At 37.9% G+C, this 27,406-nt stretch overlaps 2 protein-coding genes across 3 annotated transcripts; one reads left to right on the top strand and one right to left on the bottom strand.

The window, feature by feature from the left end:
• Positions 1 to 7,707: 7,707 nt before the first annotated feature.
• LOC127796807 (4-coumarate--CoA ligase-like 1) lies at positions 7,708 to 17,954 on the top strand. Its single transcript, XM_052329208.1, has 10 exons — positions 7,708 to 8,115; positions 8,255 to 8,836; positions 9,024 to 9,222; positions 9,344 to 9,489; positions 9,598 to 9,665; positions 9,745 to 9,949; positions 13,424 to 13,935; positions 14,217 to 14,353; positions 16,238 to 16,504; positions 17,296 to 17,954. The coding sequence occupies exons 1-10, from the start codon at positions 7,708 to 7,710 to the stop codon at positions 17,634 to 17,636; spliced, it is 2,865 nt and encodes a 954-aa protein (XP_052185168.1). The 3' UTR covers positions 17,637 to 17,954.
• Positions 17,955 to 19,205: 1,251 nt separating this feature from the next.
• LOC127798032 (ranBP2-type zinc finger protein At1g67325-like) lies at positions 19,206 to 26,956 on the bottom strand. 2 transcript variants are annotated; one of them, XM_052331311.1, is made up of 10 exons: positions 26,813 to 26,956; positions 26,612 to 26,657; positions 25,746 to 25,861; positions 24,652 to 24,925; positions 20,801 to 20,871; positions 20,506 to 20,551; positions 20,275 to 20,384; positions 20,032 to 20,056; positions 19,805 to 19,956; positions 19,206 to 19,547 (listed from the first exon to the last, which is right to left on the bottom strand). In XM_052331311.1, exons 1-10 carry the CDS (start codon positions 26,819 to 26,821, stop codon positions 19,545 to 19,547), a joined length of 852 nt encoding a protein of 283 aa, XP_052187271.1. In that variant the 5' UTR covers positions 26,822 to 26,956; the 3' UTR covers positions 19,206 to 19,544. The 2 variants fall into 2 exon arrangements, with proteins under 2 accessions (XP_052187271.1, XP_052187270.1); XM_052331310.1 differs by lacking the exon at positions 19,206 to 19,547 and having other exon boundaries at positions 19,605 to 19,956.
• Positions 26,957 to 27,406: the final 450 nt, after the last annotated feature.

Below are 27,406 nucleotides of genomic sequence, written 5' to 3'. Positions count from 1 at the left end.
AAAAATATTAAAGACAGATAAAAAAAATTAAAAGATCATATTCCAAATCTTCAAGAACAATATCGATACAATTTGTAGTGGATCCGGAAGATGATTGAGTTCTAGCTTTGTCTTTCTCGACAACTTCACCAATCACATCTTTAAATTCGAGATAAACATGGACAAAACGAAAAATGAAAATATATTAGAATTGTGGAATAATGCATCTCAGAAAAAAGAGATGCAACCAAACAGTGAATAATAGTTTTAAGAAATTAACTAAAAAAATTGATTAAAATTAACTAGGAAAAGAGACAGAACAATGTAGTAAAAACTTGACTGAAAAAAGAGGTAGAAAAAGATTAACTAAAAAAAAGGAAGAAACACACCAAATAGATAAGTTTTCTTAGACTGCGGATTGGACAGAAGTTCGACAAAAGGCTTAAACCTATATATCTTAGTAGGAAATGATTGATCTTCAACCTCAGCCACTTGAGTGGTCCTGATGAAACTCAACACGTACTTATTTATGGTAGTCTTGAACGTCATAGTATTATAATCAACTACCGAATTTTTCATTACATACAACTTGTGCTCTTCAATTTTATCCGCAAAATAACGCATCAAGTTTTTCTTGATTATTGCATGCATTCGCGTCCCCTACACAACATGATAAATGACGCATTGCACAGGTTATGTATTGGCAAAAACAACAAAAGTGCATGGTAAGAACAAAAAATAGTATTTTCCGAACTCACATCTTTATCGGACAACACTAAAGTGACGTTGTTAAACTCGTTCTAGTTATGATAACTGTAAACAATTCTCACTTTCGAATGACTTGTATCTTAAACGTCCAATTTTGCGCGAGTGTTGTCAACATACCTCAGCATATGTAGTATCTGAGCTATGGTAAATATTGCATCTCAGTTATAGTTTGTAGAGAAATCGATTCGATGAAGAATATTTATCTACTATAATCCTAAATATTTATATGTTATATTCAATAAATTGAATAATTTATTTTTTGATGCATTGGAACTGTTGTATTCAATAAATTGAATAATTCATTTTTTGGTGCATTGAAACCTGCTGCATTCAATAAATTGAATAAATTATTATTGAATAATTCATTTTTTTGGTGCATTAGAACCTATTGTATTCAATAAATTGAATATAGGCACATTCGATAATATTTATGTCAACGTTCGAATTTAACCAACCATGATTCGTAGGCTTGCATCTCTTTTTTTCGTACAAGCGACCTCATGTCGAGCAAAGCGCTTATTTTATCCGGATTGGCCTCAATGCCTCTATTATTCACCATAAATTCCAGAAATTTTTCAGAGGCTACCTCAAAGGCACATTTGTGCGGATTAACCTTCATCTGATAGTTTTTGAGGACCATAAGCATCTCTCCCAAATCGGAAACACGATTGGCTACTTATTCTAACTTCACCAGCATGTCATCAACATAGACTTCTATGGTTTTGCTGATTAGTGCTTCGAACATCGAATTCACCAGCCTTTGATAGTTCACACCAGCATTCTTTAACCCGAATGACATCACCTTATAACAATAAAGCCCCTAGTCAGTAATAAATGAGGTCTGTTCCTTGTCGTTGAGGTTCATGGGAATCTAGTTGTAGCTCGAATAAGCATCCATGAAGCTGAGGAGCTGGTGAACAGCTGTTGCGTCCACGAGCTGATTGATTCTTGGGAGAGGAAAGTTGTCCTCAGGGTAAGCCTTGTTTAGGTCGGTGAAGTCGACATAGGTCCTCCACTTCTCATTTTTATTTTTTACCAAGACTATGTTAGCTACCCAGATTATGTAGTGGGTCTCTCTAATGAACTCGTTTGCCCAGAGCTTGTCCACTTCTTCTTTGAGAATGGCATAACGCTCAGGAGTCATTAGCCTTCTATTCTGACACACTGTCTTGTAGTTGTCATCTACATTAAGTCTGTGCGACATAACCTTTGGGGCTATTCCTACCATATCCTCATGATTCAATGCAAATACATCAAGGTTAGCTTTAAGAAAATTGGTAAGTTAAAACTTTATCTCGGGAGCCAGATTCCTCCCCAGCTTGAGGCATTTTTCCTCATCCATCTGGCTGATTGGAATGTCTTCGAGCTTTTCCATTGGGCCGGCGGCCCTGTCACAATCCACCTTGTTAGGGTCTAGATCATAGTTAACACCATTTTAGCTGGAAGGTCGCGGGTTGCTTCTTGCAATGACATTCACTTTCTTCCCATTGGCCCCCATTTTTATGGCATTTTCATAGCAGTGCTTTACGAGGTGTTACTCACCTCGTACGCACCCAACTCCATTGGGGGTCGGGAACTTGACTGTCAGCGACTTGGTCAAGGTGACTAGATCCAGGTCGTTCATTGCCGGCGTCCCGAGCATGACGTTATACGCCTAATGACAGTCTTCAATCAGGAATTACGCCAACGTGGTGACTTGGTAATCTGCATCTCCAACAGTAAAATGGAGACTAACTCACCCAAAAGGAACCACCGTATCACATGTGAATCCATAGAGTGGCTCCAGGGATGAGTTCAACTGCTTTGGCCCCAATCCTATTTAATCAAAGCAAGCTTTGTACATTGCATTCACCAAGCTACCTGTGTCCACCATTATCCTTCGCACTTCAGCATTGTTGATTCGGGCTCGTATAATGAGGGCATCATTGTGTGGCCAATGGACGTCTTTGGCCTCTTCTTCTGAGAAAATGATCTTCTCTACCACTCCCCTAGCTCGCTTAGCAGGTACGGCCTGCTCGTTCGAGCCTGCTAACAATACATGGTTGGCTTCACGCATGTACCTATTGTGGGACCTGTGGGAAGTTCTAGCGAGGTAAGGTTCACCATGAATTGTGTAGATTGTTCAAACTGCCGGCGAACATTCATCATCGGAGGGAGGCAGTTGTTGTGCCGGTGGCTGGGTCGGCTGATTGGTTGGTCGTACCACATACCCTTAACCGACCTCTTCTAATCAGATCCTCAATGGCATCCCTCAAGGCTCAGCATTCGGAGGTGTTATGGCCTTCCTCGTTATGGTATGCACAGAATTTTTCCCTATTTTTGAATTTGTTGGGAGTCCTCATCGGTTTGGGCTTCCCGAACTCCTTCATGTTTATCTCCATGGTAAAGATCCTCTCTTGGGGATCAGACAGGACACAGTAGCTGTCAAAATGTCCTGATCGTGTAGGTCACTATTTCTTTATAAAAAAACCTTAGGCAGAATCCTGAACCTCCACAGGATAAGCCTAACGAATTCCATCAATTGTCCTTGGGAAATTACGGTTACACTCTTAGGGTGACATCCTAACCCCATGCACAAATATCAATATGCTAATAATATTGTGTCAGGCAAATATCACGACTTTCCATGCAATATAACAAAATGATCATAACATTCATAAATATCATGCATACATAAACAATTATATTTTTTATAAATATCACGCATAATAACCAATCATATCATATAGGATAGAATAACTTACATTTTCATGAGATTCAGCATACCTCGAAAGGTGCGCACTGTCTTGATATGCGTGCCTGACCTCGATTTTTGTGTTAAATCTCAAAAGTTGCACCAATCACTTTTCCTCGATCACCTTAATCATAAAAAACATATTTAATCACTAAGGTTGCGTTCTCTTTACTGTTTTCAAATCATTTTCAGTTTTCAATTTTCTAAAATAATGAAAACGCGTTCTCTTTACTGTTTTTAAAAATGTATTTTTAAAAAAAAAAATTGTAAAGAAAACTCAAAACAACAAAAAGTTGTTTTGAGTGTTTTCATCCAAAACAAACTCAAAACTTAAAACACATTTATTTATTTATTTATTCATATTTTATTATTATAATGAAAAAAATATTACAAAATTCATTAACTTTAAAATGTAGATTTTTTTTAATAATTTATAAACATTAAATATTTTTAATTTACTAAATAATCAAATTTATTGAATAAAATATCATTAAAAATTTATTTTCAAAATTTCAAAGAGAACGCGTTGTCTAATTTTTTGTTTTGAGAAATAGTTTTTCAAAATGACAAAGAGAATGTATTTTCAATTTTCTGAAAATAGATTACCAAAATAGAAAACTGAAAATGAATTCAAAACTCAAAATTAAAAATTGAAAAACAAAGAGAACGTAACTTAAATATCTTCATTTTCTAATTTCTCATATTTTCCTTCATTTTCTTTGATTTTTCCTTTTAAAAATCCCAATAAATACTATCGAGACTATTTTCTCAAATTTATTTCCACAACAATTCATAATATCCAATGAACTTCAAAGGAAAAATACTAAACTTACCCGAATGTTGCGTTTTCACGCAAAACGAGGTTATTTGGTGTAAAAATCGAGACATCAGGAATCCCAAACCAGATCTTTTTGCACAAACCTTGACAAGATATTTTTCTCGATTTTTGAGAAATTTTTGCAAAATTTTTGGATTGCCCACGCGCCCACACATGCTAGGGCATGTGGTGGAGCGTGAAAAACCACGCGTGCCGGCCACGCGCCGGTCGTCTTCTTCGGCGACGGCCTTATCGGCGTTATGGGATCTCTCCACCAGCTTCTTCCCCTTCCTCATTCGATCCTTTTGGCATGCTTTGGGGGCCGAAAAGAGTTCAGGAAAGGCCTCAACGGACCGCCCAAAGCTTCGATTCAGCCGTCCATTTCCAACTCCAGCGAAGCCTGAATACCCTCTCAAACCATAACCAAAACGCTTATAACTCTCCAGAATTCATCCTTAGGGCATGGGCAACAAAAGCCCCATATTTTGGAGCTCCAATTCGTTTGATTAATGGCCGATTTGAAGCCTCCATCCCCCTAATTTTTGGCCTTCACGAAAGCCTATTTATAGGCAAAATCTAGCTTCCAAAAGCTCTTGTTCGGCCAACCCATTGTCTTAGGAGCATTTATCTATCCTAGATTGACCTGGAATCACCCTCACTAAACCGCAAAAGCGAGTTGCAAGTGTGCGACAAGTCGGCCAACTTTTGGTCGCTTTTCTTTTTGTTTTTCTGGCCAACCCAGTGGCCGTTATCAGCCAAGCATTTTACCAAAAGGTATCCCCTAGCAACCCTTGTGGGTTCCCTGTGGCCAATTTCGGTGATTGGGAGGTTGGTCGGCCATGGATGCTTTGGAGTTTATTAAAATTGCATTTTAGCCCCTCAAACTTTGGCTTTATCACTTTGGCCCATTTTTACAAAATTCCTTAACTTTACATAATTGCATTTAAGACCTTAAAATCCTGAAACATCCATTTTACCCATGAAGATTCCGAAAAAATATCGTTTTGACCTCTCTCTGGAAATTTTAAAAAACTGCACTTATGCCTGAATCTTCGTTTTGGCCCTAAATCCTTTTGTTTCTTCCTAAAACTACTGAATGATTGTTGCTTATGAAAAACCGAAGCCCCCTCAAGCTTCCATTGACTTCTTAAAAGTCGCCTATAACAATTTAGTTTTGCAGCCTAAGTGGCAGCTGCATTTTTGTTGTACCAAAAATTGTTCATAATCTGATTTCTTTCGATACCATAAATCCTATCTCGGGATGTTTGTTATTGCCACATCATTTTTCTTTGGCATCTCGGCTCTAGGGCACTCCCTCCAATCGATTCGGTCATTCATACGATAATAAATTACCCTTATACCCCTAATTTATCTGAAATTTCACTTTTTGCTCCAAGATAAATTACTCTTGAGTTCTTTTGAATTTCTCGAGTATTACAATGCCATCGCCTCAGGGCCGAAACTACGTCATTTTCGCCCTGCCTCATGGCCAAAATAATTAGCCATTTCCTCTCGCACGCTACCTCCACGCGGAATCGAACTCGTGTTCCCCGCTATCACCCACGAGCACACGACCAGCTGGGCTGGTTGCTTATTCATTATATAAACGCCCCCATTAATTATAAAGGAATCCTACGACTAATTCTTAAAATTACACCAGCGCCCCAATACTTTTGAAAACCTCACTTGCACCCCACGTTTAATTACGTTAATACCCTGAAACTTCTGGGAATCCCACTTACACCCAAATTTTTGAAAATCTACTAAATTAATTTATTTTACTATTTTCTAAATACTCTCAAATTTGGAATGTTACAATTACTCTGATACCATATTGAATAAAACTCTAAAATCTTATTCATGTATCACAAACAAGGTGCTAGCAACTATAAATAGTATGGCCCCGTTTGTTGCAGCTTAATTAAAGAAATTATAGCTTATAGTTTCTTAGATTATAGCTTCTAAAATTTAGAATAAATTGTGAACCTGTTTGCTGCAGTTTCTTAAAAGTTGTAGTTAAATAGTTGTGGTGTTTGATACCATAAGCTGTAAAATAACTTATTTTTGTATAATTGTCCATAATACCCTTAGTAGTTATAGAATGAGAATTTAAAAATTAATTAGTGTATATGTATAAGTTTCAAGTGTTATAAAAAAATTAATTAAAGTATAGAGAGAGAGGAAGATGACGAGAGAGAGGAAGAGATTTGAAAATGAAAATGGCGGTGGAAAAGAAAAACCCATGATTGCGTAGACAAGAGAGTAATTCTTTGCTAAAAATAAGGGCAAAATTGTCATAAAAATGTAATTATTTAAGCAGAAGTTGTAAGAGCTGGGGTATCCCAGCTTTGAAAAAGTCAGTTTCTACCCATTCTAAAAGTTAGTAGAAGCTATAAGTTAGAATTTTATAAGTTAAAACAAACACTACATCCCAACTTTTTTTAAACTAAAAGCTAGAAGTTGTAATTTTTAAACTGTAACAAACAGACCTATATCAAGACAATAAAACTATCTATTAGTAACCAAAATAACAAAATTCTAACTACAACAACTAATAACAGTTAAGTAGTTAACTAAAGTCAATTACCTCTCTTCCCACCGCGTGGAGCAAATCGCAAGTCGTGTCCTGCCAGTCGGCAGACACAGGATCCGACGATCGTGACACGTAGTTCCAACTCCCCTACTTAATGCTTACAGGCACTGCTCAAGGCGGCTAGGCTCTTGGGAATTCAGTAGTTGCCGTCATGGTTGGACCTGGTTTAGCATGGGTCATGGCTTGGCTAGTTCGGTGATGGCGGCTAAAACGAAGGGTGAGAGGACAGAGATCAAGAGAATTTTTTTTTCATTAGAAAACAAAATTAACTACCGCATACAAATGTTAAAATTGTTTAAAAGTTATGAGAGAATAATATTCTTTTTAAAACTTATAAAAGTATTGTTTATAATTTCATTAAATCTTAAAATACTTACCTAAAGTAATTATTAATTAATTATTAATAATATATATGGGCACGCGGGTTCAAGGAATCCCTCGTGTACTTTTCCATATCCCTCTTGGTTGGTTTGAACCCATTTTGTCATAAACTTTTAAGTCTATACCCTTCTTAGGATTGAATTTGTCAGAACTGATAAATGGAGTGCAACAATTACTTGATAAATAAACTTATCTACCGTGTAATTCTCTTGGATTTTAGAAATGAAATACATAGAAGTGCAACAATTACTTGGCTTAAGAATTTGATGAATTGAAAGGTAACAAGCTACACCACCAACATGACCCAACAAATCCCCACCTGTCGAAGCCACCTTCATCAAGATTGCCTTGTCTCATGAATAAATCATGATTTTCCATTCACTCCCACCATCTCCTATAAAACCCAGATCAATGAACCCTTTTCAAGCATCAAAAATGGCGACTCCAAGAGGAGAAGAATTTGTTTTCCGGAGCCAGTTCCAATCAGTGCCGGTCCCGGAAAACGTGACGCTGCCGGATTTTGTGCTTCAGGACGCTGAATTGTACGTCAACAACGTAGCATTTGTGGAGGCTGCCAACGGGAAAGAGTACACTTATCGCCAAGTCCTCGGAGAAACCAAGAGGTTCTCCAAGTCCTTGCGGTCTCTCGGGCTGAGAAAAGGCGGCGTCGTGGTGGTTGTGCTCCCAAACATGGGGGAGTACGCCATTGTCGCCCTTGGAATTATGGCTGCCGGCGGCGTGTTTTCAGGCGCAAATCCGTCGGCGCATGCTTCTGAAATTAAGAAACAAGTAGACGCTGCTGATGCCAAGCTAATAGTCACCAACGCAACATTCTACGAGAAGGTGATGATTAATCATCTCAATTCTCTTATTACGTGCATGTTTACGGTAATCGACATGCAATGGACTTTGTATGCATCAATCATGTTCTGCATTTAATTCAATATACATTTTATTGTCTTGGATCCATATATATATATAGGTGAGAAATCTAGGATTGCCAATCATCGTACTAGGCGAAGAAAGGGTGGAGGGCGCCATGAATTGGGAGGATCTTCTTGAAGCCGCAGATCGAGCCAACGTTGATATCATCGACGAAACCGTCCACCAGACCGATCTCTGTGCTCTTCCATTCTCCTCCGGCACCACCGGGACGTCGAAGGGCGTCATGCTGACTCATCGGAATCTGGTGGCCAATCTCTGCTCCACCCTCTTCAGCGTTGGACCTGAGCTTGTTGGGCAGGTGACTACGCTAGGCCTAATGCCATTCTTCCATATATATGGATTGAGTGGGATATGCTGCGCAGCTCTTAAAAACAAAGGGAAAGTGGTGGTAATGGCAAGGTACAAGCTTGAGGCATTTTTAGATGCCCTGATCACTCATGAGGTCACATTTGCTCCCGTTGTGCCTGCAATCATCTCGGACATGGTTAAGAATAGTGTCGTGGACAATTTCGATCTCCGTAAGCTCAAGCTCAGGGCTGTCATGACTGCCGCAGCTCCCCTTGCTCCAGAGGTTCTCCGAGCATTCGAGAAGAAGTTCCCTACTGTCGAGGTACAAGAGGTGAGCGCTTGTCTAATATCTAACCACATTAAATCTGTATGTCCCTGATTTTGATCTCGCATGATACTACAGAATAATACCTATTACCTAACAGTGACTGGTGACTTTTATCCTATATTCAAACGAACATTTGATTAATGCATATGGTTTAATTTTGATACTACTTAATGTGCATTGTGAAAACCAGGCATATGGAATGACAGAGCATAGCTGCATCACCCTGACTCACGGCGATCCTGAAAAGGGCCATCGGGTCGCAAAGAAGAACTCAGTTGGATTCATCCTTCCCAATTTGGAAGTGAAGTTCGTCGATCCAAGCACCGGTCAATCTCTCCCCAGTAACACTGCCGGCGAAATTTGTGTTAGAAGCCAATGTATAATGCAAGGTAACAAGAACATGAGTAAGGCTTTACTTTCGGGCCTTGTTATAGTTTCTGCTTGTATATGTTCTGTTCTAGCAACTTTGAAAGGTTTACTTTTTATGGATTCACGTTTCAAACTCCACAGGTTACTACAAAAATAAGGATGAGACTGCTCAGACAGTTGATGAAAATGGGTGGCTTCATACGGGTGATATTGGGTACATCGATGATGATGGAGATATCTTCGTCGTGGATCGAATCAAAGAGTTAATCAAATACAAAGGATTTCAAGTAATTATTTAGACAGCGATTAAGGATTTCTTAGCCAAGTAAAACAATCGAAATTTATAGAGCTTATAGAGAGTTTGATATTTTACATTCTGAACTAATTTGCTGCAGGTGGCTCCTGCTCACTTAGAGAGCATCCTTCTGACTCACCCCTCCGTTGTAGATGCTGCAGTTATCCCGTAAGCATCATCGAAACCATCACATAAACATGCCTTAATCAGGCAGATTTTCGATGAAAACATCGTAAATTTTGCGCAGGTTGGAGGATGAAGCAGCAGGAGAAATACCCGCAGCCTGTGTGGTGATGAGCCCAAATGAAAAGGCGATCAGTGAAGAGGAGGTGATGGACTATGTTGGGTCTAAGGTCGCAAACTATGAGAGAGTGAGAGTTGTTCAGTTTGTGGATGCAATCCCAAGGTCCCATTCAGGCAAAATATTGAGAAGGCTGCTGAAAGAAGAGATGGCCAAGAGGATGAAAAAACAGTGACTCATCCGCCCCAAAATTTTCCAGCTCCAGACAGGCCGCCGCCGCTAACTACACTACTCACTCTTGACAGAACAGTTCCTCACTAATTACTAGAACAGTTATAAGTAACAGATAGATTGGTTTCCAATAATCATGTGTGAAATGGAAGGTTATGTCTGTTTGGTCATGGTGTTTGAATCTCTGTGGGGTCGGTTCTTCTAAAAAAAAAAGAACAATAATGTGGTCACGTGGACACTCTGATCTAATCATCACTCACTCACTATTGCGTCATGTTCACAAATACCGTATGAAAACAGAGGTGGTGGTGGTGTCGACCTTATTATACACTATGTTGCATGAAAATACCTCAAGAGTCATTTTTCCATTTTGAAAACGTTTCTGAAACGTTTCTTATTTTCGTTTCGGACCCTATTTATGCATATTTTTTTAGAAAAATGTCCGTTTCCACGTTTCCATTTCTTATTAGAAACATTTTTCGTTTTCGTTTCCGTGCAACATAGATTGTACAGAGTCAGTGGATCAACGTGTTTAACATGGACAAGTTGGCTCCTAGTTTAGTTGTCCATTCAATTTCAATCAAATAAATTTATTATGTGAAGGAATAAATTAATAATTAAAATAAATAAATAAAAATGAGATAAGGAAGGTGTCCCCAAAGTGGAATGCGACAATGCAGTCATGGTATCAGAAATAATTTGGAACCAAAGAAGCCATGATCCCGACGTAAGACCCTTAATTGGTCCCAATTAAAAGTCAAACTTGTACACTAGGGAGGGACACCCGCAAAGCAAAATAATTGGATGACATTTATTTACACAAGAACCTATATTTTATAAAATATTAGTTTTATATTTACCTAGAAAATTTATAAAAAAAAAGAAGTAAAAATACATTACCAGAAATACGGTATAAAATACGAGCAATTGGTATTTTGATAAAAGGAGGGGAGGGGTGGGGTGGGGGCCACGGAATAACTTCCGCGGCCGAGCTTTGCACACCACGCCTTTCTCACCGTTCAATGTACAGCGCCTCACATAGACTCTCTCTCTCTCTCTCTCTCTCTGGATTTAGTAAAGTGGCATGCCGTCGCCGTCCCATTTTCCCAGCTTTTCTCGGAAAATTCTCCAGTTTTTCTGAGCCAGTAAAGCTCCTGATCCCCTCTCCACAGAGGCAACAGGTAATAATCGCATGCCCTAGGCACTGATTTTCCTTCTCTTTCTCGGGAACTGGGGAGAAAAATAAAACGGAATGGGGGAAGCCGAGCCGTGTGTTGGTAGTAGTAGGTGTTTTTTTGGGTAACATTTTGGTTTCCTTTTTCTCGAGCTACTGTTACTGAGAGCCCTAGAGAAAATTACTGAACATGTAAGGCGCAGTACAGGACTGGAGTAGTATTAAAGAAGTTGTTGCTGCCGCTGCTGCTGTTGTTGATGGTACAGGCGCTGTTTGTTTTTCTTGCTTTTTTTCTTTTCGGCCTGATTTTGGAGAAACGTGTGCTAATTTCCAATTCTTGGTCGGCACTGATGCGTCAATCTCTGTATACTTGAAAATGGCAAATTTCTACTTTCCATTGGGAAAACACGTTTTTCTCCCCCCTTTTTTTCTTTTTCTTGTTTCGTTCACAATTTTCTCAGGAAAAGTGGAGCTTATTATTGCTTCGGGGAGTAAACGGAGAGAGAACGATGTCGTTTTTCTGGATTTTCTCCGTGAAAATGATTTTCTCCTCTTTTTAAAGTTAAATCCATGGAACCCTAGGAAGGAGACCACGGCTTTCGTGCAGTGATTTGTTTCGGTTCTGACTTTTCTGACAATACTTTTCAAATCCAGAAAATGAGTTTGCCATGATTTTCTATTTACCCAAGTTCGTGGTATCGCTTAAGTACTGGAGTGGTAGTTTGGATGGGAGAAAGAGCAATCGAGCTAGCCTTATCTTCTATTGTCTCTATTTTTCTCCTCGCAAACAGTTGATCAGTGATTAATGGAGCATTCACTTCGGCAGTTGAATCTTTGCCAGTTTGTCGATTGAGTTAAGTGGTTCTCGATCAGGTGGGTGGGTCATTGATATTTCGACGATGGATGAGACTCAGAATTTCTTTGGGGTTGGTTGCTAACCTGTTGATAATTTGATCCATTATTGCTTTAGAAACTTGTGATTAGCTTTACGGTAAATTGTTTGATCATTATTCATACCCTTGTCTAGAGTCTAGTTCAATCATGCTCTCTCTTTTTTTTTTTTCTTTTTTTTTTTTTTCTGTTTTTGAGTTTGAAGCACCGAAATATAGCTTTTTAGCATGTGGCTGTGAGGAGGTTGGTTTCCAGTTTTCTTTGCTATAATTGAAGAGAGAGAAAGATCTGAGCTGCTTTGTCGATATAAGACTGGTTGATTTCAGGAGGGTCGCTGGTAATAGTAACTCTCCTAGGAGTTTGTGCAGGATGAGGGTAAAATTGGAGAGTAGCCCGCCCTAGTTACTGTATTCCGGTTTTTGTGAATTGTGGATAGACAAAGTGATAGTATGTGAGATTTTTTGGATCAAACTTTGTTCTGGGAGGCTAGGAGTATTGTATTGAGCGAAATAATGGAGAGCATTGAGTGTATATGTTCGTGTTTGGATCTGGTTTGATTTTGGTTAGATATTGACTTGTATTATATTGTGGTATGGTTCAACTTAGTAGGATTAAGGTTTGTGATGATAATAATATTGACTTGTATTCGTAGGCTCAGGTTTAGAGAAAACTGCTTTAAACATCGTTTCTATGCCGTGAATTTGTTTACTTGCATCTGTTTCTGTTTGTCTGTCCTTGTATATATGTGTTTTATGTATGAGGTTGCATGTTGTTCAACTTTGTATTCTGGTATATATAGGGGCTTGTTGAGAATTCAAATAAGTGGTTAATACTCCTTGATGGGAATGTTTTGATATAGTCGTGTAACAATAACAGTAACAACTCACCAAGTTGCAATCTCACTAGGGATGGTTGGCTACTTTGTGCGCTATGATCTTATAAAGAAAAACATTGCGTATGTGCTATTTTGTGTGCTGATTACTTCTTACCCCTTGTTATCTTTTAATGTGAACTTGCTGGAATTTCTTAAACAGTCTAATTATGTCCTTGTGTTTTCTGCTTTTTCTGTCATCATTTTCTTTAGTCTTTCCTCTGTTTTATACGACTTTTAGGCTTGTTACCATTCCATCTAAGCTAACTTTGAGCGATCTCTTTGTCAATGAATGGGGATCTGATCCTTGTGCAATAATCTATGAAGAAGACTGAGTGGCATTGATTTATGAATCTCTTCTTGCAATGGACTGGAGTGCAAAACCGTACTGGGAAAATCTTGTTGCCTTTAATTCAAAAATGACTGAAAGACATAAGAAGCAACCAACAGACTGGGGAGCTGAAGAAGAGGGGGAAATTGATAGGGGGTCTTTTAATCTATCTGGGAATGGAGGTGGTGGTTCTGGCTCTGAGTTGGCACATGCTTCTTCAGCTAGAAGCTCAATATCAGCTTCCGCTGACTCTTCATCAAAGGAGGAAATGAAGACATCCAAGAGTGCCTTTGAGGCATGCCATGCTTTTTCCAAAGATTTTAGTGAGAAGAGTGATCTAGCCAGGTCTGAGATAGCTGAAGTTTCTCCACCTCTAGAATATCCATTTGGGTCTGGTGAACCATGGATCAGTCTAAAACTTGGTAAGCGAGCATATTTTGAGAATAATTCTACCTTGGGTGATGCTAAGGCTTCATCGTTATCTGTCGTTCCTGCATCATCAACTGGCTCCACAACAAAGAAAAACAAACCATTTTGCCAGAGTACACCTCCACCACGGTGCCAAGTTGAAGGGTGCAACCTTGACCTCTCCTCAGCTAAAGAATATCATCGCAAGCATAGAGTTTGTGAAACTCACTCGAAATGGCCAAAGGTGGTTGTAGGTGGTCTAGAACGTCGATTTTGCCAGCAGTGTAGCAGGTAAAACTTTTTTATACGAGAATATAAGAAAATAGGAACTCAGGATGCTTAATTTCAAGATTTAGAGCTGTTGCTTCTTATTGATGCCCTCATCTAAATGTTTGAGACTGTTTGTTGTATGCAGGTTTTGATATTTCACCAATAGGTTATTTAATCACTCAAATCTGTCAAAAAAAATTCAGAATTAAGACAATAATTGTAGTGGATTCTATCTGCCTGAAGTCCTCCTAACCAATGATGAATAAATTTGACCCAACAGTGGCTTGTTTTCTGTTTTTAAGGTTCCATAGTTTGTCAGAATTCGATGAAAAGAAGCGAAGTTGTCGCAGGCGGCTTTCTGATCATAATGCACGACGACGGAAGCCACAGCAAAATGCAATTCAGTTCAATTCAGCAAGGCTGTCCTCTCCATACTTTGGTATAAACTTATATTGAGTTTGTTCCTTCCTGATTGTCTTTACTTTGAGTATAAAGAATTTCAAGATGTAGCATCACCACCAGTTTTTAGCTAGCTATGAGATCTGTGCTTTGCCTAATAAGTATATGAGAATGAAAAATTCTTATAACATACTTTCTCTTACAAGGTATCGCAGGGAATAGACACAACCCAAGGGTGTTCCTAGATTACTAACTCACATATAGTATTGTCATTTATTCTTTCATTTTCCTTATAAAAATTTATTAGTCGTTTCATTTACCGCAGGCAATAACATTTTAAAGTAGAAAAAAGTAGGCTCTAAAAAAAGACCCATCTTTTACCATGTTTTTAATTATGTACCAGACTTTTAGTTTTTTCAATACTAGGACCAGACTTTCATCTTGTTTCAAATTTGTACTGCAATCTGTAATATATTAAAATAGTTTGTTAATTACTGGCGTGTCCCTCTCACTTTGATGTAACTTCGAAATAGACAAGTTGGTTGAATGAGGTGGCGTGTAGTACCCATGCATCATCTCTCCACCAACGTCCCACCCCCTTAGATGCAAGTGGAGAGGTGATGCATGGGCATTCCATGCCACCTCATTTGGCCAACTCATCTTTTTTAAAGCCACGTCCTTGAAGTGAGGACATGTCAACAATTAACTAAGTTTTTTGATATAATATAGATGACAACACACATTCGAAACTAAGTAAAAGTTTGGTTCTAGTATTGAAAAATTAAAAATTTGGTACATAATTTTAAACATGGTAAAAGATAGGGTTTTTTTTGGTGTAATTAACACTATCTTTTATTATAATTAGTTGAGTGTACCATATTTGAAATGCAAATTGATTGTCGTACAAACAGAAAATATCATATTATTTGGAAAGAAATTTGCAACCCTTAGCATTCTTAATGGTTTGGATATAAAAACGGTAACCAAGTTTTAATACATGCATTCTAACTAGTCATTTTTGTTAATCCATGTCTTCTAACTTGTCAGTTATATCTATTCATCACTTTGTATCATGTCATGCCTAATAGTTTCTCGCTAAGTTTTTTTCCTCTTGTTTTTCCCTTTCTCTTTTGCTACAATATTTTTCAATTCTGTCCACTCTTCTTGTAGGTACATCATCTATTGGTCATTTGGTCTTATCAAACATGACCAAACCATGACCAAACCATATTAAATGTGTCATGTATATCTTATTTTTGATAAGCATCACTCTGACCTAATTATGGACAATCCATTTTCTATTTTTTTTCTTTATTTTTCTTGTTTGTCCTATATCTACCGTAACATATGGTGATAATTAACATTCTCAATGATTTTTTATTAAAAAGGGGGCATCACAAATGCCCAAGGCTTCCCGCTTTACAATGATTGGAGAAGAATCATATTTGTATGAATCTTTCCAATGTTTTTTGGCTAAGAGGCCGTTTTCACGCTCAAACCTGTGATATTCTGGTCACAAAGGAGCAATGTTACCATCGCTAGCAAGGCTCGCCCTCTTTGTTCATGATTTTAGATAAAAAAGACAATTTTGGAGATGTTTGATCACTAAATAACCATGAGAGTAGAGGATTGCATGTCCTATTCTGTAGTGTAATTTTTAGGAGGTGTTTGCAAATAGGGACATTTTCCACTTGTAACACAAATATATTATTTTGTTCTTATATATTGGCAATCTGTAAACAAGACTATAAAAACATTGTGTTCTCATTAGTCCCAGTTTGTTCTACATTAAATGGTTAAAGGATTCAAGATTGAACCTGTACAGATTTGATTTGGATTGTAGTATCAAAAGGAAATAGCTGAGTTGGCCAATTACCGTAATATTGTGAACTTAGTTTAATCCAATTAGCTTTTATGTGCACAGATGGGAAGCAACAGATTAGCTTTGCGTCAAATGATGCCTCATTTTTCCACACAAGATCATCTGAAAATCATGAATGGGAAAACACATGGAATGGCTCCAAGTTCACCCTATCAAAAGGATACCTACTGAAATTTGAAAAAACTGGAGGCATTAATGGGCACCTGCAATTGCCAGGCACTGATTTGATGCATGCTGCCAGTGCACCTTGTCAGAATTCCAGTAGGCCCCTGCCATCCAAGGGCTCCAGAGCTGAGGTTTCTACTCAAGGTTTGTCTTGCTTCCTTTTTCTGATTCCAATACTGTTGTTGAGTTTGTTGTGTGATACTTCTAACAGAGTTAAATGTGCTGCTCCTGTTAAGACTCCCCATAGAATTAAGTATCCTCTTCACATATATAATTGAATACCCTAAGAATTCTTTCTTTCCATAACTAGAATTTTTAAAACTCCCTTAGAATTTGTTGAAACTAGAATTGAATATTGAATTGGTAGCTGTAATTCCCCTTGATATCATGGAGAACATGCAGAATTAGTTGTTGTGCTTTTTGACTGTTTTTAACAGCTACAGATTCATGTGCTGTTAATAATTTTTGTACTAAAACGTTTTTCACTTTTTATTGAAATAATACCATCTTTGATGGTTCCATTTCAAGTAAAGGGAATGAAAGAATATGTTTTCAACTAAATTAAATTTTTCACGAAGGTTCTAGCCACTACTTTCATTTATAAACAGTATCATCATATCTAAAAATGATGTCCAGAAATCATATTTTTGGTGTAGACTGGGATCTGGATATAACATCAGAAATTCAGAAAAAAAAGTCTACCCAGGAAGGTGGAAAAGCTTTTGTATATCATGTTGGCACAATAGAACTGGGGTTCTGGGGAATGGTTCTCTTCTCACAATCAAATTTTTTCTCTCAAAAAAGAGAGTATTATAAGTACTTAAAAAGTTGATATCCAAAACCTAGATTCCCAGGATAGTTTTAGCGGGACTGAGCGTAATGTTTTACCAGACATGATTTAATGCATGGCTCTTAATGGGTGAGAACAACTGCAGGTTTGAAGGAATGTCCTATGCTGTCTGCAAACCCGAACACAGCACCAGATATTCATCGTGCTCTCTCTCTTCTGTCAACTGATTCTTGGGGTTCAGAGCCTCCCAACATTGTACTTGACCCACCCTTCCATGTCGATCTCACTAGCAGCATTCCTCAGCCCGTGATGCATGGGGTGCCACAAGGTATGCCGTTTGCTTCTTCAGAGCACTGGCAAGCTGAACACTCTACTGATCTTGGCCGCCTGCACACCTTGACTGCAAGTGACAGCAGCCACTTTGAGGAAATCCAGCTCTTCAAAGCACCTTATGAAAACGGCCTTTATTCCGATCTGTTGAATTGAAAACTTGAATCCATTCAGTCGGGAGTTCCATGTTAAAGTTGGATATTTTGTCTACCATGTTCAGAAAATTGCACTGAGCCAAAAAAATTGGATCAACAACTGTCAATTAGTCGAATTTGTGCCAAGTAAGAAATGTAGTAACTTATCCAGGACTGCTGCGTTGCGAAGCTTTTGGCTGGGGGAAGAGGAGCAGCATTTGCCTCTGGCAACACCCAGGGTCGTGCTTATTATATTTTGTACAAGGAGAATTCACTAATATGTTGGACGGAGGGCTACTTGTATCTAAAGCTTAATTTATGATGGTAGGTATTTCAATGATGTTTAGATTCTAGAGGTCATCTGCAGATCTCTCACGCCATAGTGTTAACTGTGCAAGTGAAATCAGTTAGCGTACCCTAAACCAGCCCGGCCGGCCCACCTCACAACCTGGCCCAACCCGGTACTGTAGCAGCCGGAGCATGCCGGCCAGTGCGCCGTGGCCTGGCTAACCAAAAAATTAAAAAATTATGTTTATAATTAGTAATTACAAATACAAATATATTTTAAACTAATTATTTATAAATATATTTTAAAAAATATTTGTTGTATTCAAGAAAAAAATTAAAAAATTATATTTAAAAAATTTAGAATAAATCTACGAGCTGGCCTGACAGGCCCATGGCCCGGCCCGTCTTGGCCCATTTATGAAGGACCACATGTCCATGCCGGCCCCAATTTTCATTACCCAGCCCGCCCCACCTCCCTCGCAGGCCAAGCGGGAGGCAGTCCGGCCCGGCCCGGCCATTTACCATCTCTAGATCTAACTTTCATTTTCATTGTTTGTTGTTGCCTTTTTCCTTGACAAATCTGGAGGCCTTGTAAGCATTGGATTGTTAGGATTATTAGGGTCCTGGTGTTGAGCTCGAGAGAATCTCTGATGCGCAATTAGGCCTCGTTAGCTAGCGCCGCCAACCCAACATGCATGGCCTGGCAGCAATGCAATGTAATGCACCACGCTCTACTACTACAACAACAGATCTTGACAGGACCTAGTAGGCAAGTGTTGGAACAATGATGAAAAACTGGATTTCATTCGAACATAAGACATTGGACGAAAAAAACACGTGCTATTCATATTCACCATTGCGGGTCCTAGTAGAAAATGTTTTAATTGTAATGACTGCTACAAGAAGCAGCCATCATAACATTTTAATAATAAAAGCTTGGAAGATAAAAGTAAAAAGAATGAAATGGAAACGGGGGGTTTCCTTTTTAAACCATACATACCTAGCTAGCTCAGTATGATGTACACCACCCCCTCCCTTAACGCCATTAGCTTCCTTTCCAAAAACATTTATTAAATCCAGAAACTATCTTCAAGGGTGAAATAGACCAGACATGCAATCACTGCTAACTACCATACAAGCCACCAGGGCAGAATAGCATTCAATTCAAGCACACAACAGGCCCGGAAGAAAAAGGTGGCCTCGAATACTACTAGGGGATTGATGCTCCCAAATAGCAAGGATCTTCTGCTAAAAACTGCACACAACTCTTAACACACCACTAAGGGGACAGCCACGGTGGGAGTAGAACTAGCATAACTCCAACTGCAAGTTAACATGCCCTCTAAAACAGAGATGCAGCAGTAGAATAAAATCCCATCTATAAGATACCAGAAACTGCCTGAAAATTCATGCCAGACAAACCCAGCAGACACATGTAATGCATATTACTTAAGGTAATATAAAGACAGTGAGTGAATACCATCCCAGTTAATACAACCAAGCATGACACAGATTATAAGAAGGCAGAGCAACTTGACAATGGCTGCAACATGATGACGACATGACTGACTTTCAGACACCATACTGAGCGACGCTGGACGACAACTCTGGACCTTCTCAACCCTCAGACATGTCCTAGAACTCACTGGAACAGTAGACAACTGAGAATTAATAAAAGCTCAAATCTGATGCAGAAAGAAAATTGAAAAAACTCAGGCAACTTTATAAGGTAAATAGGGGTTTGGGGGAGGGTGGTATTCCCACAAAAGGATCAATTACAAGAGATTTATTGTAGACTTGCATGCTTTTTGAGTTTGAAATGTACACAAGAATGGTTAACAAAATAAATGAGATTTTTAAGTAACAAATGCGCATAGGGCATAAACATATCTCACAGCAGACCTGATCATTTTCATCAGCTGGTTCAGAAGGTGGTGTCTCAGCCTCAGCTGGCTTTTCAGCTCCACAGTTTTGTCTGTTGCATTTGGTTCTAAATGGGTAGTTTATGTTATTGCATTTCTCACACTTCCAGCTCCCTTCGGGCATCTTTTGTTCTGAAAGGCAAAAACTATGTTAAGTATTGTGCTTAAAAATTGCAACAAACCAGAAATGCTGATTGAAGGACTCACTAGAACTCTTATCCGATTTCGCAGCCTGCATATTCAAAAAATGTATTATTTAAGCCAATGAAATTTTAAACAATAGACCAAAAACATCCAAACTAATAGGATGACTCAAAATAGAGAAGAAATTTCAAATTTCAGCATCCAAACTAATGTGGTGCAAACAATAACCTAAGAGGTTTGATGTTGAAAAATCAATGCTATACTGTTTATGGATATTCTCAAATATGAACCAAAAGTAGGTCAGACCTGAGATCCAGGTTTTGGAGTATTGCACTTCCTCATATTACAAACTGTTCTAAAAGAGAAGTTGACGTTTCCACATTTTGGACATGTCCAGTCATTATCACGTGTTCCATCTACAGGTATATTGGAGACAAACCAATAAAAGTTAGCATCTTGATGTAGAATCATACTTAAACATTTGGTCAGCAACTCAAAACAAGGATAGACGTTAAAAAAGAAATAAAAAATATGTACCCTTTTTTTGAGATTTATCATCTGGAAAGAATCCGGGCCTTGGGCCCTGCACAAAGAAATTTAGTGAATGGGCTTTCAACAATAGACACACCAAAAAGAAATGGCTTCTAGGTTTGGAAGGTAAGTAGGAAAGCAGAAAACTTGGGAAAAGCATGACATACAAAAAAACAAAATGGTAATAGTCATTAATTTCCACATGTTTATGAAGGCAGAATATATTTAAAGCCATCATTATGATGCATGCTTCCTTGCAAATAATGTACTAAGTTAACAGCCCTAGACAAGAGGATCATACCATGCTAGCATGACCCATGGGCACACCCAAGCCATAACGGTCCATCAGTGGTGGCATACCATACATTCCACCTGCAAAAAATTAAAAAGTAGCCAAGACGGAATGTCATAAATGCAATGCGAAAAAGGAAAAACAGGAGTAACTGATGTTAAATGTTCAGAGAATTAATAAAAATAATACAGAAAACAGATGGTGTAGATGTCATCTCAAGGTTCAATAGGCTCTCAATACAACATGCAAGCATTTTTTTTTTTTTCTTTTTAGATGTGTAGCAAACATGATGTAGGATAGAGAAGTAGAAATAGGAATTAGTATTATGTCTTTTGTTTATTTCCTATTTTAATTTGTTTATCTTTTAGAAAATCATTTAGTCATTAGGTTCCATTACAATCCTCTGTTGATTGTGATTATGGAATACTAATTAGAGTATGATTATGGTTATTACTTGTTTATATGTGATAGTTTAGGATGTAATTAAAGGTAGTCTTGTATTCTTCGTTTGAGTCCTGCATCAATTGGTATCAAAGTCAAAATTCTTGGATCTTTTCGGCAGTTTTCTTAAATTTTAAAAACTGAGAATTCCCAATAGAAACACAGGCTATTTGAAAGACTTGCCACTGCCAGTCCAGAAAATTTCAGAAGATGAACAATCCTCATGACCCACAATCCATCGACCCATTGCAGCAGCCATTCCACCATCAGTTTCAGCCATCACAGCCCGGGCTGTTCCGCATCCAACATCAGTTTGAGCCATGAGAAAATATATCTTCAGCAAAATCCATTACAGCCAGCAACAACCATCATTATTCCATTTTAATCAAAGACCAGTAAAGGTTTATCTTCATCAAGAAGCCTTTATCTGCCCTCTTCGGCTTATCAGGAGTCCTTGCCATCCTCGAGAAAAGTTTCTGAAAGTTGTAGGCATTGCAAATGAGCACCACAACAACCCACAGACCTTGTTTCATCCACCAGCCACACTGAAGCCATCGGAACCCTAATCAGATAAAACTCGGAACACCCCAACACCTTCGTTGACCATCTAATTGAAGTCGAGACCACCATTGAATCCTTGAATGAAGCCACACAGTTTCTTATTTGAACCAGAAACACTCAATCAAATTCTTTTTATTGCTGGTTCATCTCCTTCCTGAAGATATCAAAGTCAAAACACCATCGTGAAGAAGCTGGTCAGCCGTTGTCGGAACCCTTGTTGCTGTCAGAGCAACTAATCAGATCCTTCAAAAGCATCACTGTTGCATTTCCCTGCTACCACTTCTCTGGTTCATTCCTACTCAAGATACCCATAAGCCATTCACCAAATTTCCACTATCCAATTGCAATCAATAACCCAAGTTTAGCAAAATTTTGCCAACCTAATTTGATTACCCAGTAACCAAAGCCCAATTGCAAACTCAGTGTCCTTTTTGCCTCAGCACCAAATCAGGTTCAATCACCATCAAGGAAATAGGCTGTTTCTTAAATGTTTTTGGGCTCAACTAAAGTTAAATTAACAGACATCCAATGAAAAAGCAACCAGGCACAAAGAAGAATGAAACTAAGCAACATATACAACAAAACGTTTATTAAAGAATCAAACAGAGAATAAGATAAGACCAAGACACAAAATCTACAATACTTGATGTATATATATAGAGGCATCTAAAACACAGACTTACTCTTGGAAAGACTCATTGTCCAACTGGGTGAGCACAGATTCGGGCACCCATCTAAAACTCAATGTGAACCGTGATATGAATTCCCTGATGGCCCTCCATCTTCACCGTCTGGGTGAGGAAAATAGTCTCATAAAAGACTACTGCATCATTGCCCTTTGATGCTTTGAAGAACAACATTGGGGGATCCCGCAGAATGAGGAAACCACAGAAAGTGAGACTGTGGAGGACTAAAAATGTGTGGCGTGATGATTTACACTTTATAGCAGTATGTTTTCATCATTACCATGATAACATTCCCCTCCTCTCCAACCACAAACCATATACAGTTAACATACTACAAATACTAATTTTATTTTTTTAGCTCTATTAGAGAAATATTATTTATCATTTTTTCAAAAGAATGTCAAGTCTTTCTATTGGCCTCCTTGGCTGGACTTGGAGGGAGCTTATTGCTTCTACATGGCCTTCAATATCAATTTACTACTCTTCCATCTAATTGGATGGAAATCTTTAACAACCACGGTGGCACCTATTTTGTCATATCAGATCAGATATAAATTTTTCTATTGGCCTTTCTGTTAGCAAGAGCCCTTAAATGGGATAGAAAAAGCTTGGCATCAGATCTGAGAAAACAAGCGCCACCGTAGTTGTTAAAGATTTACATCCAAATAAATGGAAGAGTAGTAAATTGATATGGAAGGCCATGTAGAACTGGTAAACTCCCTCCAAGTCCAGCTAAAGAGGCTAGCGTAGTTGTATTATGTTAAATATATTTTACTTTTGGCTGGAAGGAAGGGGAATGTTATCGTGGTAATGATGAGTGCATACTGCTATAATGTATAAATTATCACGCCCTCCATGCATCTTCAGTCCTCCACACACACTCTCTGGTTTCCTTGTTTCTTTCTCTCTCTTTCTCTGTTTTCCTCATGTTGCAGGTTCCCCCTATGTTGTTCTTGAAAGCACCAGAGGGCCACAATGTAGTCATCTTTTACAAGACTCGTTTCCTTGCCCAGATGGTGAAGACAGAGGGCCATCAAGGAATTCGTATTGCAATACACACCGAGTTGGAGATGGGCGCCCAAATCTATGTGCTCTTCAAGTATTCTAGATAGTGTATCTTGGTCTTATTCAATTGCTCTGTTTGATTCTTTAATAAACATTTTGTTGTACATGTTGCTTAGTTTCATTTTTCTTTGTGGGCGATTACTTTTTCTTGGATGTTTATTAATTTAACTTTTGTTCAAGTGTTTTTGACCAATTAATATTACCTTTAGATTGACCAATTCATTGAACAGGCTCCAAAGTTAAAAATCCCATTTGAATTACCTTTCTACTATGCATAAAGATTAAATTAAACATTATTTTATCCGAGTAGAATGTTTTTGTAGGAGATGGACAAATTCAAGCTTTTCTCATCCATTAGGCAAATCCTCCAAATTGAACAGACGGATGTACAAAACTCAAGGACAAGTTTTCGGCCATCAAGGGAGATTGATGTAGGACAGGGAAGTAGAAAATAGAAATTAGTATTATTTCTTTTGTTTATTTCCTATTTTACTTTGTTTCTAATTTCTTATATATAGTAGTTTAGGTTCCACTGCAATTCCTAGTTTGATTGGGATTATAGAATCCTATTTATTATATGATAATGGTTATTAGTTGCTTACATATAATAGTTTAGGACGTAGTTGAACAAACCTTAATTACTGTTATTTGATTTGAGTTTTATTGATTGAGTTTTCCTTGTGTTCTTTTAGGTTTTGCATCAAAATATGCATGCATCTCACTAGACAACATCTTTCTGCTAGATGCATATGCAGCCTGGTGGGTTAAGAGGAGTAGGATTTTTTTTCCTTTTCTTTTCCCCCACCTTATTGTTAAATAAAAAATGTATATTAAACAGCAATAATGAGCTAAAATTTCTTCTTTTTTTTTTGTAATTCAATGAGGTAAAATTTTCTGCTGACAGAGAATACAATAAACCAGAGCCTTCAGCAAACCAAAACTTTCACATGAAGTCTACAGAAGAATTGGAAGATTGAAAAAAAGATAGATGTATAGAAGCATATGATACCATGTAACAGAATAGTTAAACAGGAAAGAAGTTAAAGGTAATCTGAAGCTAATTATAAGGAACACACTGGCGTTACAGCCAATAAGAGAAGAATATACCAGTTCCCATCATAGATCCACCAGAATAAGGTGGAGGCCCAGACAGATGCATGGGTCTATACGGGCTTCCTCCAGAAAGGCGACTACCATAGCCGTAAGGATATCCTGACCCTCCAGAAAATGGAACGTCATAAGGAGGCAGGGATGGCCCATTAAAAAGAGAAGATCCGTAAGGTGGCATGCCCATATACATAGAGGATGGTGCACCAGAGCCTAAATAGGGACCTGAGGATGAGTAGCCATGTGGAGGTTGCATGGGTTTTGCAGCAGATTTCTAAAACATGAGAAAAACATGGTAAGAAGATTATTAAGTGCCAAAACAATTTATACATTACTGCATAGAGATCACCTTAGAAGTGGAGTTTAAGAGAGATTTTCTAGCGGAAACTAAACCAAACATTGCCCAAGAAGACAGTGTTCCTCTTCTTTTGGGATTGGGGAAAGGGAAAAGAGAATAATATGTTTCCATCTTACATATTCCACATATCACAATAAAAACAGCTAATTTTGCTGCATAATACCACCAACCATCAGAAAACAATGAGAACTAAAGCAATCTCAAATATACACACACCCAAGTTTCCATCTTACATATTCCACATATCACAATAAAAACAGCTAATTTTGCTGCATAATACCACCAACCATCAGAAAACAATGAGAACTAAAGCAATCTCAAATATACACACACCCAAGCGCTGAAAAAATTAAAGACCCTCAACAAATAAATAATGAGAACTAAGGCAATCAGCGAGCCATGTAAAGCTAAAAGAAATCATAACAAGCTCAGAATAAATTTTCCACAGGGAACTAAAATGTCATCAACTGTAACTTGAAAGAGAACTTTTAAATCTTAGCAGAAACACCTACTGAAAGCAATAAGCTACCTGCAGAAAGTACAGACCTGATGAACATACAAATTAGATGCAAACTCAACAAAAGAATCTTACAACAAATCCCTCTTAGAGACTTTAATTAACTGATTAGAAAAGACAATAATTTGGAGGAGAGGTTATCCCAATTATTGCAGTGAAAAGATCAGGTAGGGGTGGTAGAGCAGGATTACTAGAAGACCAAATAATTTCAGATCTTACTGAGTTGTGATCTGCGGGCCTAGGCTGAGTGCAGTTACGCATATTGCAAGTTGTCCTGAATGAAAAATTGACATTACCACAGCTAGGGCATGTCCAGTCGTCTTCCCTGCGGCCACCTACAAACATAAAGAGATTAACAAATTGTTCTCCACCATAAATAAAGAACCTAAGATGTATTGGAACTAAAAATTGGCATAGTAATTAAAAAGAACTACAATTGGTAAGGTACCTGATTCTTGATTCAATTTCACAAGCATCACATACATTTCTAAGACATGTGTTCCCATAAATCCAGAGCCATTACAATTTTCTTTTACATAAAAGATCCGTACTTGCCCTTGCATCAGCAAGAAGAACATTTTTCATGGTTCTAATATTTGATCAGGTTTTGTGCCCTCAAGTAACTCATAAATGGATGAACTGCGGAACTTGTTTGGAAGACGGGTGATTTTTCCGTTTACAACTCTGGCAAGATAATTGAACTCATACACATACTCTAACCAAAAAACACTTAGAATCCTTCAAAAGACAGTCCCTCTATAATTCTTACGAACAAAAAGGAAACAAAAGTCCAAAGAATCTAAGAAGAATCATGGTCTCACCAGAACCTTCCTGATAAATCAAGATTCACAATAGGCCAAGATCATACATACGCACCTCCACAGTCCCAAGTATTGCAATTGATAAACAAAAAGGAAACTCGACACGACTAAACATTGTCCCCAGAGAGCAAAAAAGAAAAACCCTCCGGCCACAGTGTGTAAATAGTACATTAACGTAGAAAGAATGAAACTATATGGCACAAATACACAGAAACACAGACAACCGAAACATCATTGAGGGACAATGTCGAGGAAAACGTATACCGTCAGTTCGAGCACGCTTCGCTGCTGAAGAATTTCTGTTATCCACCTAAAATCGACGAATGAAACCAGATTACTCGCGTAACGCACAAAAATGTGGACAGAAAATCCCCTAAGTAGCTCAGACATGAATCCTTATGAAGCAATCGAACAATCAAAGCGCATTTTAAAGAATTGGAAGGCGTAAAAGAAGTTGAGATTTACCTGAGCCATAGAGACGACGAGATCTGGAGCTTCCGGCTACAGAAGAGAATAGACGAGAGAGAGAGAGAGGAGCAAAAGCTTGAGCCGTTCAGTGCGTTCCAAGCGATTGGTCCACGCGTTTAGGGTATAGACAGACCACAGACGGGACGGTACATAATAACTTTTATATATATATATATATGTGTGTGTGTGTGTGTGATTCTGGAGGTTTAGTATTTTGGTAAACATTTTTTCGTTAACTTTCTAGTTTTCTAAAGGGAAAAATAAAATCTAAAAATTTTGTTTGTTTTATTGTAAAATATTTTATATCAGTAAATAATTACTATATACTAATTTACACAAGAAATTATTTTTATCCTTTTTTAGATTGATTTGTACATTAAAGTGTTTCAATAAAAATATAAAATTACCATCCGTTTTATGTAAATGATAATTTTGCATTTATATACAAAATACATACATTTTTTGATTAATCAAAATATATACATTGAGATAATATATTTGAGAAAATATTTTTTATTACAAAATTTCTTTCCAAATATTATATGTAAATTTTATTTTTATATAAAATAATTTATTTAAAAAAATCAAACT

This window comes from Diospyros lotus, chromosome 3 (genome assembly GCF_014633365.1).
Source record: "Diospyros lotus cultivar Yz01 chromosome 3, ASM1463336v1, whole genome shotgun sequence".
Taxonomy (NCBI): domain Eukaryota; kingdom Viridiplantae; phylum Streptophyta; class Magnoliopsida; order Ericales; family Ebenaceae; genus Diospyros; species Diospyros lotus.
Note: the sequence above shows the minus strand (reverse complement) of the source record. Positions and strands in the feature narration are given on the sequence as shown.